Below are 14,326 nucleotides of genomic sequence, written 5' to 3' on the forward strand. Positions count from 1 at the left end.
CTGGACGAGTGCGATGGGCAGGGCATGTTGCAAGATTGCCGGACAGCAGCCCTGCAAAGATGGTGTTCGCATCGAATCCGGTAGGAACAAGAAGGAGAGGAGCCCAGCGAGCGAGGTAGTTGGAACAAGTGGAGCAGGAATTGCAAGAATCGGTACAGACGGGAGTTGGAGAACTGCAGCCATGGATCGGGTTTATTGGCGAAAAGTAGTGAATCAGATCTAATCTCAATGGAATTTAGAACCATAGTAAATAAATGAAAATCAGAATCCATAAAATCTACCAGACGGAATCCCAAAAGACTTTCGGATCAATAACATCAAAGAGTTTTTTTTTTATTTTCAGTAAAGATCAATATCATTTAAAGGCCAAAATAGAATAACAACGTGGTGAAACGACTGGATCGAACAACTTGACTAGAAAACTATTCTCATATCCGCATTCCTTCAAGTACAAAATACGATCTAGTAGTATCACCCCTTCTACAATTGGGGCATACGTCATTCGATATAAATAGTAAACCTTCAGCTGCTCAAGCTCAAGCTCGAATTTGTTTTCTAGCTCATTCAAGAAATCGTCCGACAGATGAATATTGTCAATCTTCAATCTTTTTAACGATTTCCTAGCGTAATCAACGAAGTTTGTACATTTAAGTTTACCCACTTGGCTGTCTACGTCAGCGTTTTGTTCCGCCAGGATAACTTGCAACATCGCGCGGTATCCTAGCTTATCATTGGGTTCCTCAGAATAGAAAATCGACCGATCAATCGATTCACCCGCCATATTTCGCACGTTTCTACCGAGGAAGAAGCCTTTCTCTCGCAAAAATTCACTCATCGGAAAACCAAATCCAGAATTTTCCTTCAACCTTTCTTGATTATAGTACTTATCAACAACGAACTCCTCAACAAGCAAATGGTAGCAGCAGCCAACGTTACACAGTGCATGAATATAACGATTCTCATGGAAAAGACGCAAACAGTTCGGTCCCAAATTACCACAGGTGTGAAGCCCCGCAAGGCAGAAGTGACTGACGTCAGATTCTGGAAATTTTTCCTTTACCAGTTGAATAAGATTCGTGTCCGAATCAATGAGTTTATTAGTAGTTTTATACCTTGGTTCACTACCATTTTCTTGAAGAAGATTTATGAAGTGATCATCATCTGTAAAATCCGATTTTTTTATGGCCACCGCGATTTTTTTCTGGAAAGCATCAAATTAAGCATCCATGTACAGGAGAAGATTCAGCTGATACCCACCTTCAAACGATCACGTCTTTTTTCCGCATTGATTGTGTTTCCCATGTTTGAATCGATTCCCAATACCTTAATACCATGCTCCAGTGCAACCCTCGATGATAAATATCCTTTTCCATCACCAGCATCTATAACTGCTACGTGATCTAGGTTTTCGCTAGGAATACTTCCAGCCACTATTGTACAAAGCGAGGCAACCGCTTCGGATGCAATTTCTACTTCATGGCGCTTCTTAACGCTCATTAAATCCGGCACTTTTAGCCGTGTTTCCTTCAGACACGAATCGAATGCTGACTTCAATTCTTCTATACTCATTACAATACCGGGAAGCGCATCTAATCTGTACTGTTTTGTCATTGTTAGGTGTTTTGCTAGTGAAGGAAATTTTAACGACCCGGAGAGATCCAGCATGTTCTGATTCCAAAACATTTGCTTCGCCTCCAGCAGATCTTGAGAATCTTTTAGTTCCTTTCTTATCTCCACCGGGACATACGTTTGCCAATGGTTCTTCGTCAAGTAATCGACCATGTGACAGTTTAGGAATTCCATCTGGGGCTTCAGATAGTCAATCATTTTTGCCAGCTGCTGTTTGGTTGTTTCCATTCTGACTAATCTAAAACGATAGCTCATTCGGTTTAGGATATTTTGCCGATATTTTCAGCAAAACACAAAGTTTCTTGTATTGGTTTCTCAATTTCAGCAGCTTATCCAGGAGATCAACTTCCAAATCGTTAGTTATGGGAAACTCTTCTATCTGTTGCTTGATTTCTCTCAACAAATTTTCTGCCTTAGTTTTTGGTTCCTCCAAATTGCTTTCTTGGGCGCAAATAACTCCGTAGTAGAAACCCAGTTCGGCGCCAATTTCTGCCCCACGATGGTAACCGAAATGGTACGCATCGACGTTTCCCTCCAAAACGCCGGCCGCCACTCCACGTTGGTAACTTTCCTCTGATAGTTTCTCTTCTGCTAGGAACAGGTCCTCGAAAACATCGTTGATATCTACTTCTGCAACTTTTTTGTCAGATCTGGCAAATTCTTGTTTAAGGAAAGAGAAAGTTAAGGAATATTCACATAACAGGTAGTTTGAACCATATATAATACCATTAGTCATAATAAAACATCAATTGAACGAATATTTGCGCCTCAAGATATATTCGCTTTTTAACATGTCATCTGTTTGAAGCAGCTGATTTTGGTTTACACAAGCTATGAATGAAATAAAAATGTCTTCACGAAGTAGAAACATGTGGAATAAATACAATCGATTTATTTTGTTTATCTTTACTATGGCGTTTAGAATACAGTGGGCCAATTCCGAGATTTTTAAATCTGTGACGTCACAGATTTTGTTTATGTGTGTTACTTTTCTTATAACAGTTCACTACATAGGAAAAGTATTGATATGAAAAGTAAAAATGAATAAAAGATGAAATGAACGAACTAGATTTTTTCATTTAAACAATGCTTTTATTTATTTTTTATCCCTTTTGTTTATTTTAGGCTTATTAGCATTTGAGCTGTAACAGAACCGAATTTTAATCGCGTACATGTTTATCATATCTATAATTAGTACATTACACAGTAGCCATTTTTCGGCGTTAGAGTATTCCCTTCTATACCATTGCATATGGTACACATTTACATAGTAGCCATTTAGGCGTAAGAGTTTTCCTTCTGTTCTTCCATTATCCAGTTAGACCGGACAGCGGAGACAGTTGATTGATAATTGATGAGTTATTTATAGAACAGCAGCTCGAGGTGTCTTGCAGAGCAGAGCAGTTGTATGGATGAATCGGTCTTATTTCGACAGTGGATCGATCTCCACCGCTGATGATTGTTGCGTGGACGTAGTTATTCTGTAACAACACAAAGATGGTCAATGGGGGCCTTGAGTTTTGAGCTCACGATCGATCGCTTACCAAGCGAACACGCAACCAATGTAGCTACGGAGACCCCCAACTGTTTATTTTTTGATGATAAATGTAATGCGAAAAATATTTTTTGGAAATACGTTGTTATTTTCTATATATCCTTTTTCGACGTTATTCATTGATTCATTCAATTCTGTATTATTTGAGTAACTGAACTGACTGTTATGCCTGGTATGTGAACTTCCTATTTTCCTGGCTACTAATACAATCAAAGTTTAACCAACCAAAACCCGTGAATCCTCCCACCTTCTATTCTTCATCTCGGGGCAATTCACTGTCGAACTGTTATAACTGTTCTATGGCGGGATTTAGAAATTCAACGTACAGTGTCGACATCTACGAAATTTTACAATTGCCGAATTTACATTGGATTTACAGCTAGATGGCGCAGCACGTAAAATGAGGATGTTTTGTTTGCTTGGTATGAAATTCGTTCAAATTTTCTAGAAAAATCAGAATTTATCTTCAAATCTCCCGGTTTCATGTATTCTTTCCACACTGAAAAGGTTTGAAAATCATCATTTTACAATGTGCTATGTGTATTACGAGGAATGGCTTGTTATGAGTATTGTAACTTTAATTTTTTTGACGTAGAACTACGTCTAACCGGAAGATATAGGGGGTGAAATGGAAATCTAGGCTCTGAACAAGTAGGAAAAAATGCAAGATTTGGAACGCTTATAACTCGAGCATTTCTCAATAGATCGCAAAGGTTTTTGCATCAATTGATAGGAAATATATCTACGCATCTATCATAACGAATAACATTTCATTTTTCTTGAGATAAATAATTGAATAATTGTGAAATATCAAGCATTGTCAAAATGCACTATGTGCCCATTTTTGATTGGTCCATTTTGTGCTCCTCAAATCGTACCGACCAAAACAGGCAACCAGAGCAGCAGCGAAATAGAATGAAGCACGATTGGAAAGGAAAAAGAAAAAAATGAACGAAACATTGGTCGCAGTCTCACACATGCGTAATTCTCGAGCCAACCAGTCAGCTTAAAAATCCCCGCTCCGCTGCCGTAACGATCATTCTCATTCAAACCGTACACCACATCGGTTCGCATCACAACACATCAACAAGCCAACCCAAGCAGCCATGTCTGGACATGGTAAAGGAGGAAAAGTGAAGGGAAAGGCAAAATCCCGCTCGAACCGTGTTGATCTGGAGTTCCCCGCAAGGGTAGCTAGGCCGAGCGCGTTAGTACCAGTGCACCAGTCCACCTAGCCGCCGTTATAGAGCTTCGGCTGCCGAAGTGATCGAGTTGGCTGGCAAAACTGCTCGCGCTTTGGTTCGGTGGACATCAAGACAACAACAGGCAGACGCAAACGCAATCGCAAAACGGCAGCAGGTAGCAGAAGAATAAAGTTTGTTCTTTATACAAATTGCTTCAATGACAAATCCAGAACAAGGCGGCATCGAGGGCGTTCGAAATGGTTTTTTTCAAAACCATGAGTACTAAGTTTTCTAAATTGGAACCATTCCATAAAACAAGGCGCTTTTCAGGGCTATTAAACCTTCCAAAAAAGAGTTTAGGAAATACAGTTCAATGCTTTCTAAAACAATATCCAAAATAATAATAAAACACAAATTGATTTTTTTCATAATTTGTTTGCCAGGATATGATGAGTATGTGAATTTGGCAGTTGTTCTGAGCTTATTGATTTTCACCAATTCTTAAATTGCTTCTAGATTGAAAGTACAGTAATTTACACTTATCTCGACATTTAGCTAATTGGACGGACCTGTAATGCGACATATTTAGTTGGACATTTTTGTAAACATAGACATCCAAATTATGACCCCACATTGAAAGTCGACACTGTACCACTGTCATCGCAAATGTTCAATTACAGGTTAAAATTACCTCCAATCCGATACTGAGTGGTGGTAATGCGACGTGCCATTGAATGTAATTTATTGTAAAATATGTCACAAGCTGGATGGGAAGAATTTTTCCAACTGTGAAAGCTGTGGCGAGTGGCAAATGCAATCGCTAAACAGGAAGGTTTAGCCGAACAAGATGGGGATATCGAGTGATAACAAAACAATAAACTCTTTAGTTTGAAGATAATTTTGTGATCCTGAAAAGGACCCTTTTTAGTCTGCATGTGAATCCAACGAGCGAACAAATCGTAATGAATGTATTTTTTTGCCATCGCTCCTTTTTAACGCTCATTCGTTCGTCTCGTTAGACTCGCCCCTCTGGCTGAGTCTGCCGATTTGTCTCTATCCTGTGAGTGTGTACCGCTAGATTATAAAACACGCGGACCCCAAAAAAATATCTTATTTTCTTTCAAACCGTAAACCCGTGTGGTTGTACGGCATCGGCATCGTGGACGTAACAAAGGAGGACAAGTTAAGGGAAATCCAAAGTCTCACTCGAACCGTGCAGGTCTCCAGTTCCCTGTTGACCGCATTCACTGATTGCTCCGCAAGGGTAACTAGGCCGAACGGATTGGTGCCGGAGCACCAGTATACCTAACATTATAGAGTTTCGGCCGTCGGAATGCTCGAGTTGGCTTGCAAAGCTGCTCAAGACAATCAGAAAACCCGCATCAAGAACAGAGTAGCTTCGGTTCGGCGCTCATCAAGGCAACAATTAGTTTCAGTGAGTGGCAAAGTGTTTCTCCGGCACGTCGCATTAAATTGTAATTTACTGAACAACATGTCACAAGCTGGATGGGAAGAATTTTTCCAACTGTGAAAGCTGTGGCGAGTGGCAAACGCAATAGCTAAACAGGAAGGTTTAACCGAACAAGATGGGAATATCGAGTGATAACAAAAACACAACACCAAAGGTTCTTTTCAGAACCATCAACATATTCATAAAGAGTAAACAGTGAACTAATCCATTTTTCAGGTAGATAGGTAGGTATTCACGTAGGAGAAGAAAATAAAACAATATATTTAAAATATATATTTAACAAAAGCTGTCCCCTTTGTATAGTCCTACGTCACTCCGGTTATGTCCCTGACATTACCCACCCATCTTTTTCAACTAAGTAAACGATGAATAGGGTGTTTTGCGCTAAAAATACTGCAAATTCTTCTCGTATCGGCCCCTACATAATCAATGATATCAGCCAATTTGATATGATATCGATTTCATCGCAATTATCCATAGTATTAATAACCGGTATGCATTATCAAACATTAAATTTTCGAAGATTATCTATGACTTTGGTCAAATCGCGTGTTGAAACCATCATAAATATACAAAACTCCAACTTTCTTACCATATACTGACGACATTCAATGGTTGAAATGAATCTAAATTGAAATAAATTGAATAAACACCACCGAATCTTGCTTTTCAGTGCGTAGAGTAAACAAACACCCTCACTTTTGTGGTTCTGAGCTCTAATGTAGATGTCTCATGAGCTGATTCAGCTTTGCGTAAATTCGTCAATTTCAGTGTAGTCCTTTTTCCGATTAGCTACCCTTAAGGCGGGGGTTACATTGCTTGCAGCTGTGAGGATACGTATTGAAAACTCTCATTGTCTCATACCTGAAATGAGAGACCCTACAGCAGCTTCGCGCGAAAATGTGGCCGCACCATGGGAAGTAAACATCTACATAGGATTGTTGTGGTTACATTGCTTCTTCTCGCTGCGTTCGAAATCGTCTGCTTCGAGTGAACAAAATAGTTTGTTTCTCTTTGTTAGTGATCGTACAGTCAAGTTTTCGTGCGTACTCCGAATCAATGTCACCGCGGCCTAATCCTCCTGTACACGCGCGTAAAAATATGAAGGTGCTCATACACTGTTTGGTCGAAGCCAAATGTTTGACTCTTTTTGACAGATAAATTTTGATCAACGTGCTGCTCGAAAATATTCGACATTAAGCACGACAAGCAAGTATTCAGTTATTTTTTTTTTTTATCTTCGCTTATTTTTCGTCGGCCTATTTCCGCCACTTTAGTGCCAATCACCGACAACAGGGAGGCGACTCCACCTGTTCCTACCTATCAGACTCAACAACTCATGAGCCGGGCCAACTTCTTTTACTTCCCCTCCGAAGGAAGACGTAACCAGAGATTTTTCGCCTCAGAAAATCCCAACGACGCCAGCTGGGATTGAACCCAGGCCGATCGGATTGTGAGGCTGTTACGCTAACCACACAACCACTGGCGCCGTCGAGTATTCAGTTATCGGATACCTATATATTTTTTACTTCCAAACATTAACACTTGTCGATACCCATTGCCATTAATTGAATACGTCCGTGTCGCAATAATTCGACACATCCGGGTCGCTACACAACCTCTCGGCTGGAACTAATGTCATCATCCGGCTGAGGTATTCTCGAGCTATCGGCTATTCTATATTATAGCCGCTTTTGATCAAATCCCAAAAATCTATAATGATTCTATAATCTTCTAATGTAGGAAATCCCAAAGTTCTCTGGAAATACTTCCAGAGTATTAGATATTAGATTATAAAATTATTCGCACTTCTATTAATACAATAACTTTGCATTCATTAATTGAACTTATTCATGGTGATTATGTTGTATAGAGTAAAACCCTTTTTTTTAATCAAATGCCAAAAATGCTAAAACATTACGATTAAAAATCAAAATAAATACTATACTATATCAGCCATTCCATGACAAACCAATATAATGGTTCTCAGATTTTCGTGGAAAGTGGTAATATTGTTCTTTATCGCAAATCACTAGACCCATATTTTTTTTAGAGGCGAATGAACTGCAAAGTTTAAAACCTTTTAAAAACAAAGGACCGACCGACCATATTTTTTTATTTTTTCATTAGGGTGACCATTTTCCAAAAATGACTACACATACAATGAATAAATACGAAAACGAAATACAATTATAATTTTAGTGTAGTATTATTTCAAACAAGACCAGTTCATTGGCTTTAATTTGATATGTCGATCATCGACAGAGTAGTTATAATTTTTTGTGTTGGAAAAAAATTAAAAAGAAGATTTTTAGGGCCATTGGTTATTTTTGAAAAATCATAACTTATGAACAAAAAAAAACGCTTCTCTGATTTTGGATCTGTTATGTACAAAAATTTTCAGCTGTCACATTAAATGTAAATTACTGTACAATCAATAATTACGAAAATGAAATTAATTTTCCTTGGAAGTGAAATATTTTTTCAAAGAAAAATACCTGAATTCAGCAAAGTAGCATATGTCGATCATTTGAATCGGTTCGGTTTTGACGTAGGACTACGTCTTTCATTTATATACCGGTGTGTGAAACAAAGTTTCGAAAACGAAAGCGTTACGCCGGAGACCGAGATTTTGAGCGTTAATAGCTCTTAAACAACTGAACGAAATGGTATGATAAACACTTCATTCGAAAGATAAAATGTCTACGCGTTCTATACTTGTTACTTTCTGATCCAAAAACTTGTTTCAATAGTCTTAAAATTGCTTTCAAAACAGGCTATTGAAATCACCAATCGGTATAGAAGCGAGCGCCGCTCGGAAATCCACTCAGTTCTAATTTAACAGCGATTGGAGCATGTTGTCGCTGTTGTGGTGTAGCTCTTCGTTTATCATGAAAGCGCGAATGAACGGTGTCACCAAGAGCCTGTTTGTGCACCTAAGGCCAGAAGGGAATCCATCCGGAGATCTCGAAGATCTCGAAGCAGCCGCTACACACACAAACACACATACACGCGCGAAATTCTTTCCGTTTGGATGCCATTCAGCATCGAGAAAGATCCGGAAAATAATCTGCCAGTTCCTCTGGGAATTTAAAAATACATTCATGTGAAAGAGTTTATTTGAATGTTTTCTATCCATGTAACACTGTGACTAAATACATTTGGTTTTGTGATTTTTCAATCAATCGCAATTAACAGAATAGCTTCTGAAGATTATTCTTCCCCATCAGTAGGATATTTCCGTATCCAATATTGTATGCGCCCGCAATCGATTATTGCTCAGTCGCCGAAAGTTCCGAGCTCAGAGAGTTCATTCCTCTCTAGTTTGCCTTCCAAATTGCCATCGTAAACCACACATTCTCTCGATTCAATCACGCACAAAAAGCATACTTAAGCGATATTCTGGTGGTGAGATGCATTCATTTTTCGTGAGGACATCGACAAGACAACATAGTTGCTGAGGGTGCTGGACGGCGAAGAATCGAGATCTGCCCTGAAACGCAAGCTTTTTGTTTGAAACTGTGAGGGAGCACAGAGAAGCCGATCCTTCAGGAGAAGAGAAGGTGACCATCGAAGCAGCCGCTACACACACACATACACGCACGGAATTCTTTCCGTTTGGATGACATTCAGCATCGAGAAAGATCCGGAAAATAATCTGCCAGTTCCTCTGGGAATTTAAAAATACATTCATGTGAAAGAGTTTATTTGAATGTTTTCTGTGACCAAATATGTTTCAATCAAGTGCTATTAACAGATGGTTATCGAGATGGCATAAACCACTGGTGGGCTTCCAGTATCGAGGAAAATGTGGAAATATCTAATCGTTACTGAAAATAATCTGCCAGTTCCTCTGGGAATTTACAAATACATTCATGTGAAAGAGTTTATTTGAATGTTTTCTATCCATGTAACACTGTGACCAAATACATTTGGTTTTGTGATTTTTCAATCAATCGCAATTAACAGGATAGCTTCTGAAGATTATTCTTCCCCATCAGTAGGTTATTTCCGTATCCAATATTGGATGCATAAAACCTTGTGCCTCCAACGTAACGTTTTCGTTTTCGAAGTCCCGCAAATATTCATTCATTCAGAATGAATTCAGATTCAACTTCAAACAAATGATCTCTAAATCAACGATAGTCCTACGTCACCCTTGCGGTTATACCATAAATATAACCCACTTCCTGTTTTTAAAAAAAAAATCATTCATGGAAAACAAAAAAAGTTCACCCCAATGAAAAACTTAAAAAAAAATATGGGTCTAATGATTTGCGATAAAGAACAAAATTATCTCTTTGAAAATCTGGAAACCACTTTATCGATTTGACATGGAATTGCTGATATATAAAACATTGTTGAAAATTAAATTATGATTTTTTCTATTTTTTAAAATCAAGATTTTTCAATATTTCTTGATTTTAAAAGTTCTAAAAATCATAAAAAGTGACAAAACCGCAAGTCTAGCCGACTATAAATACAATAGTGTACCGCATTTTCACTGCAGGGAAGGTTTTATGTGATGTTTTATCGACTTCATATTAAACAGTTTTTGTTTACTTCAGCAGAATGTCGAAGTGCCACGTCCCGCGATGCCAGAGCAGAATAATTTTGAATAGAAGCAGGACATTTGGCACACAATTCCAATGGTTTCACGCGCAATTCCAATTGTATAATTTCACTTAACACCACTACTTCTTGCGGAAGTGCAAAATTTAATTTGCAATAACTTCGGAAAATGACCCGGGATGGAGCAAAAGTTTTTCTCGTTCTCCAAAAACGCCAATTTGGTTCCTTAAAGTGGCCTCACTACGACTGAACACTCCAAACCGAAACCAATGAAAGCGTCGCGATGACTCTTGATGGATGCTTAATCTTGCATCATATTACCAATCTGCGGAAACGACACTGTTTCGATATAACCTCTCCACAAATTTGTTCATCGTTTTTTGCATTATTTTTGTAATACAGGTGTGATAATTTTACTGTTTTGAATTTTAAAATGATTAAGTAAACTGCTAAGAGCTGGAATCGACAGGTGGTTCGTTTTTGACAGTATGAGGATGAGGCCTGGAAGATGCGAGAGGGGATGAAAAATGACAGCGACTATTTTTGTTTATAAACAAACCAGGTCTAATTTTCATGCTACAAAGCGTTTTCTCGTAATCGTAATGGATTGCCAATGAAACTTAGAGCAGTACGGCCAGCCTGAGGGCATCCGTATACTAGCACATAGGATTTGACAGCGTCAAACATGTCCGGGTCGCAAATGCAATTTGCGACCACTGTCACTCGCGAGAACTGCCAAACTCTCAAGCTGGTGTAAAACAAGGCACTTAACATACTACCAGGTGGGTCGAAACGTGAAGTGGTTTTCTGCAGTCATTTAAAAAATACACAAAAGTAAATTAAGACGATTGAGCACAATTTGTGGAATATACTGATACTTTATGAAATACTCATTGCTATATTCATTATATTCATTACGTTTTACGCTGCAAGCGTTTCATTTATTGTCTTATTTCACTTAAATTCTTTCAATTTCTTAAGTTGGTTTACATTATAATATAATACTACATTTCAAGTGATCAACCTAGGGTTCTACGTTTTATATTATCATTCAGACCCTTGTGATCATCATGATCATTACATTTCACATAAATTTTTTTTTCAAAAAACAATTCTTTTTTTAGTTAGCGAATGGGCGCACCTTGTTCCATAGATTTGCCTTGAGTTCGCCGAGTAATTTGATAGGTTTGGCAATGACAGCTAAATTTGTAGCACATCTTGACTCGCGGATCATATCCCCTTGCCCGGGGCTTGAGTACGGCACAAACCCGCCGGTAGTGGCTTTTTCATATACCAACCAGCACAGCTCTCACAATGGGTGAATTGCCAATTCCAGCACCAACGGCAACAACCCTCACGTCCCGTAAAACAGCAATGGAAACGATAACTTGCAGCAGTCACCGAAACACAACAATGATGCCAATAGCGTTAACAAAAGCAACGTTTAAAGTGCGATTCACATACAACATACACGTCACGATAAGTTAATGATTCTACCATGTAATTCTCATGAAAACATTCACATACACCAGCAACGAAACGACCCGTCAGCATACGTTCAACGAAAACGACCGGCAGGATTTGTAGAAAAGAATAATTGACGGAGACGAACTACTCGTTTGGTTTTTGTCTGGGCTTTGTGTCTCGGCTTTTGTTTTGATTTGGTTGTACAGTAATTTACATCTAAATCGACATTAAGCTATACGAACAGATCTGTGATGCAACACGTTTAATTGGACATTTTTGTAAATACTGAGTTCGGGTCCAAATTATGGCCCCACATTGAAAGTCGCCACCAGTCGCGAATGTCCAATTACTGGTCAAAATCGACTCCAATGCGACACTGAGTGGTGCCTCAGCATATCGCATTATAAGTAACTTACTGCACTTTTTATGCCAACATATCTCTTAACTCCAAATTTCGGAGTGCAAAACAGTAGTGGGTCGGACTACGGGGTTTAAGCATTTAAATAATTGAATTCAATGATTCTCATTGAATTTTCCAAAATTTAAAACTGATTCTAGGCATGCTGATTTTAAAGGGGGCATTGCAATTCAAAATTGTTGTAGGTGGCGACACCATGAATAAAATTAAATAAATCATTCGTTTGGCATTTGACGTGACGGTGCTGGTGAAATCATTGACTGCATGTGTGAATTGGTGGAGAAGTTGACGGAACGTAGACGTTCTTCTCCGTAACGTGCTTATGCACTTATGTGCGATTCACATACAACATCCACGTCACGTTCACGTCCCGTCACGTCACGTTACGTCAATTATTCTACGATGCAATTCTTATGAAATATGAATACACCGGCAATGTAACGACCCGTCAGCATACGTTCAACGAAAACGGCCGGCAGGATTTGTAGAAAAGAATAACTGACGGAGACGGCCGTGTCGTTGGGTTTTCGTCTGGGCTTTTGATTTGATTACAGTTGTATTTTTTATGCCAATATATCTCTTCTAAATTTTTCTCTAAAAATCTAAATTTCGGAGTCAAAATCATTCGCGAGTAGCTAAGAAAAATAGTCTATATATTATTGTTGAATATGGGTCGGGACTACGGGGTTTAAGCATTTCAATTATATAATAATTTTCATTGATTTTTCCTAAATTTAGAGCTGATTCTAGGCGTGCTGATTTGAAGAGGGCATTGCAATTGAAAATTGTTTTAGGTGGCTACACCATGAATAAAATTAAATAAATCATTCGTTTGACATTTGACGTGACGGCGCTGGTGCAAGCATTGACTGCATGTGTGAATTGGTGGAGACGTTGACGGAACGTAGACGTTCCTTTCCGTAACGTTTTAGATGAATCGAACATTATGCGCAGCAAACACATAGCAGTATGCACTCCTTATTGCATGCCATTTGTTATCCTCTTCTTCGGAAAACTCTAGCCGTTCGTTTGGCCGCTGTCAATTCGAACTGAAGTATTGGCTGAACAGCAATTCTGACAAATCGTTCCACCTTATTATACCGCCTTGATTGAAAATACGTTTTTCATCGTCTAGGTTTTGACCCAGGAACGTTCAACGGTGCGGAAATATTTCAAAACAAAACCAAAAGTCTTTTTTTTTACACACACATTGACAATTTTCATAAAACTCACCGAACACACGCCGCTGGCACAGTACAATGTGCTCTCAAGGCACGTTGACGCTCCGCTGCAGTGAGAACATGACCTTATGCTCCTGATTTTTTACCTTTTTTATCCCGTTTGTTTATTATTAGGCTGATTAGCATTTTAACTGTAACAGACCCGGGTTTTAATCGTGTACATGTACATGTGTTTATGGTTCTCGAATAGCGTTAACGTTCCCTGTGGAACTTTTGCCGTCTCAACGTATGCATTAACTAGTGTCATTTATTAATACTTAGTTGAGATTTCGTAAGCCAAATAACACGCCTTGAATGTATTCCGAGGGGCAAGCTCTTGAATACGCGTGACCACAGTGCAAGTCGAAGGAAATTCCTTTGACGAAAAATCCTCCCGGCCAGAACGGGAATCAAACCCGAACACCCGGCATGATAATGTGAGACGCCAACCTCTGGCCACGGGTGTACTTGTGTTTATGGTTCTATAAATTGTAAATTAGTAGTAGCCATTTAGGCGTTAGGCATTCTGTTCCATTACATTATGGTAAATTATGCAGTAGTAACCATTTGGGCGTAAGGGTATTCTTTCTGTTCTTCCATTGTTCAGCAGACCTGACAGCGGAAAAGGTGGTATTGTTCATTGTTGGGTTATGAATAGAACATCAACCCGATGTTTCTTGCAGAGCAGGGCAGTTGTATGGATGAATCAATCTTTGTTCCACCGTGGATCGATCTCCATCGCTGATGATGGTTGCGTGGACGTAGTTATTCTATAAAAACACAAAGATGTTCAATTAAGGGCCCTGACTT

General features: G+C 38.9%; 2 protein-coding genes across 2 annotated transcripts; both read right to left on the reverse strand.

Moving 5' to 3' along the window:
* Nucleotides 1–338: 338 nt before the first annotated feature.
* Nucleotides 339–1,872, reverse strand: LOC129767244 (probable methyltransferase-like protein 25). Its single transcript, XM_055767939.1, has 2 exons — nucleotides 1,258–1,872; nucleotides 339–1,201 (listed from the first exon to the last, which is right to left on the reverse strand). Exons 1-2 carry the CDS (start codon nucleotides 1,855–1,857, stop codon nucleotides 356–358), a joined length of 1,446 nt encoding a protein of 481 aa, XP_055623914.1. The 5' UTR covers nucleotides 1,858–1,872; the 3' UTR covers nucleotides 339–355.
* Nucleotides 1,720–2,552, reverse strand: LOC129767245 (protein LTO1 homolog). The gene is made up of 2 exons (XM_055767940.1): nucleotides 2,356–2,552; nucleotides 1,720–2,289 (listed from the first exon to the last, which is right to left on the reverse strand). The coding sequence occupies exons 1-2, from the start codon at nucleotides 2,363–2,365 to the stop codon at nucleotides 1,868–1,870; spliced, it is 432 nt and encodes a 143-aa protein (XP_055623915.1). The 5' UTR covers nucleotides 2,366–2,552; the 3' UTR covers nucleotides 1,720–1,867.
* Between the last annotated feature and the right edge of the window lie 11,774 nt (nucleotides 2,553–14,326).

The sequence above is a fragment of the Toxorhynchites rutilus genome, chromosome 2, assembly GCF_029784135.1.
Source record: "Toxorhynchites rutilus septentrionalis strain SRP chromosome 2, ASM2978413v1, whole genome shotgun sequence".
NCBI classification, from domain to species: domain Eukaryota; kingdom Metazoa; phylum Arthropoda; class Insecta; order Diptera; family Culicidae; genus Toxorhynchites; species Toxorhynchites rutilus.

What these genes read in the sequence shown, in the direction of transcription:
- LOC129767244 (XM_055767939.1), bottom strand. Translation starts at nt 1,857, where the DNA reads ATGGAAACAACCAAACAGCAGCTGGCAAAAATGATTGACTATCTGAAG. An exon ending in AAAGACGTGATCGTTTGAAG is followed by an intron (nt 1,202 to 1,257) that starts GTGGGTATCAGC and finishes GATGCTTTCCAG; the next exon opens with AAAAAAATCGCGGTGGCCAT.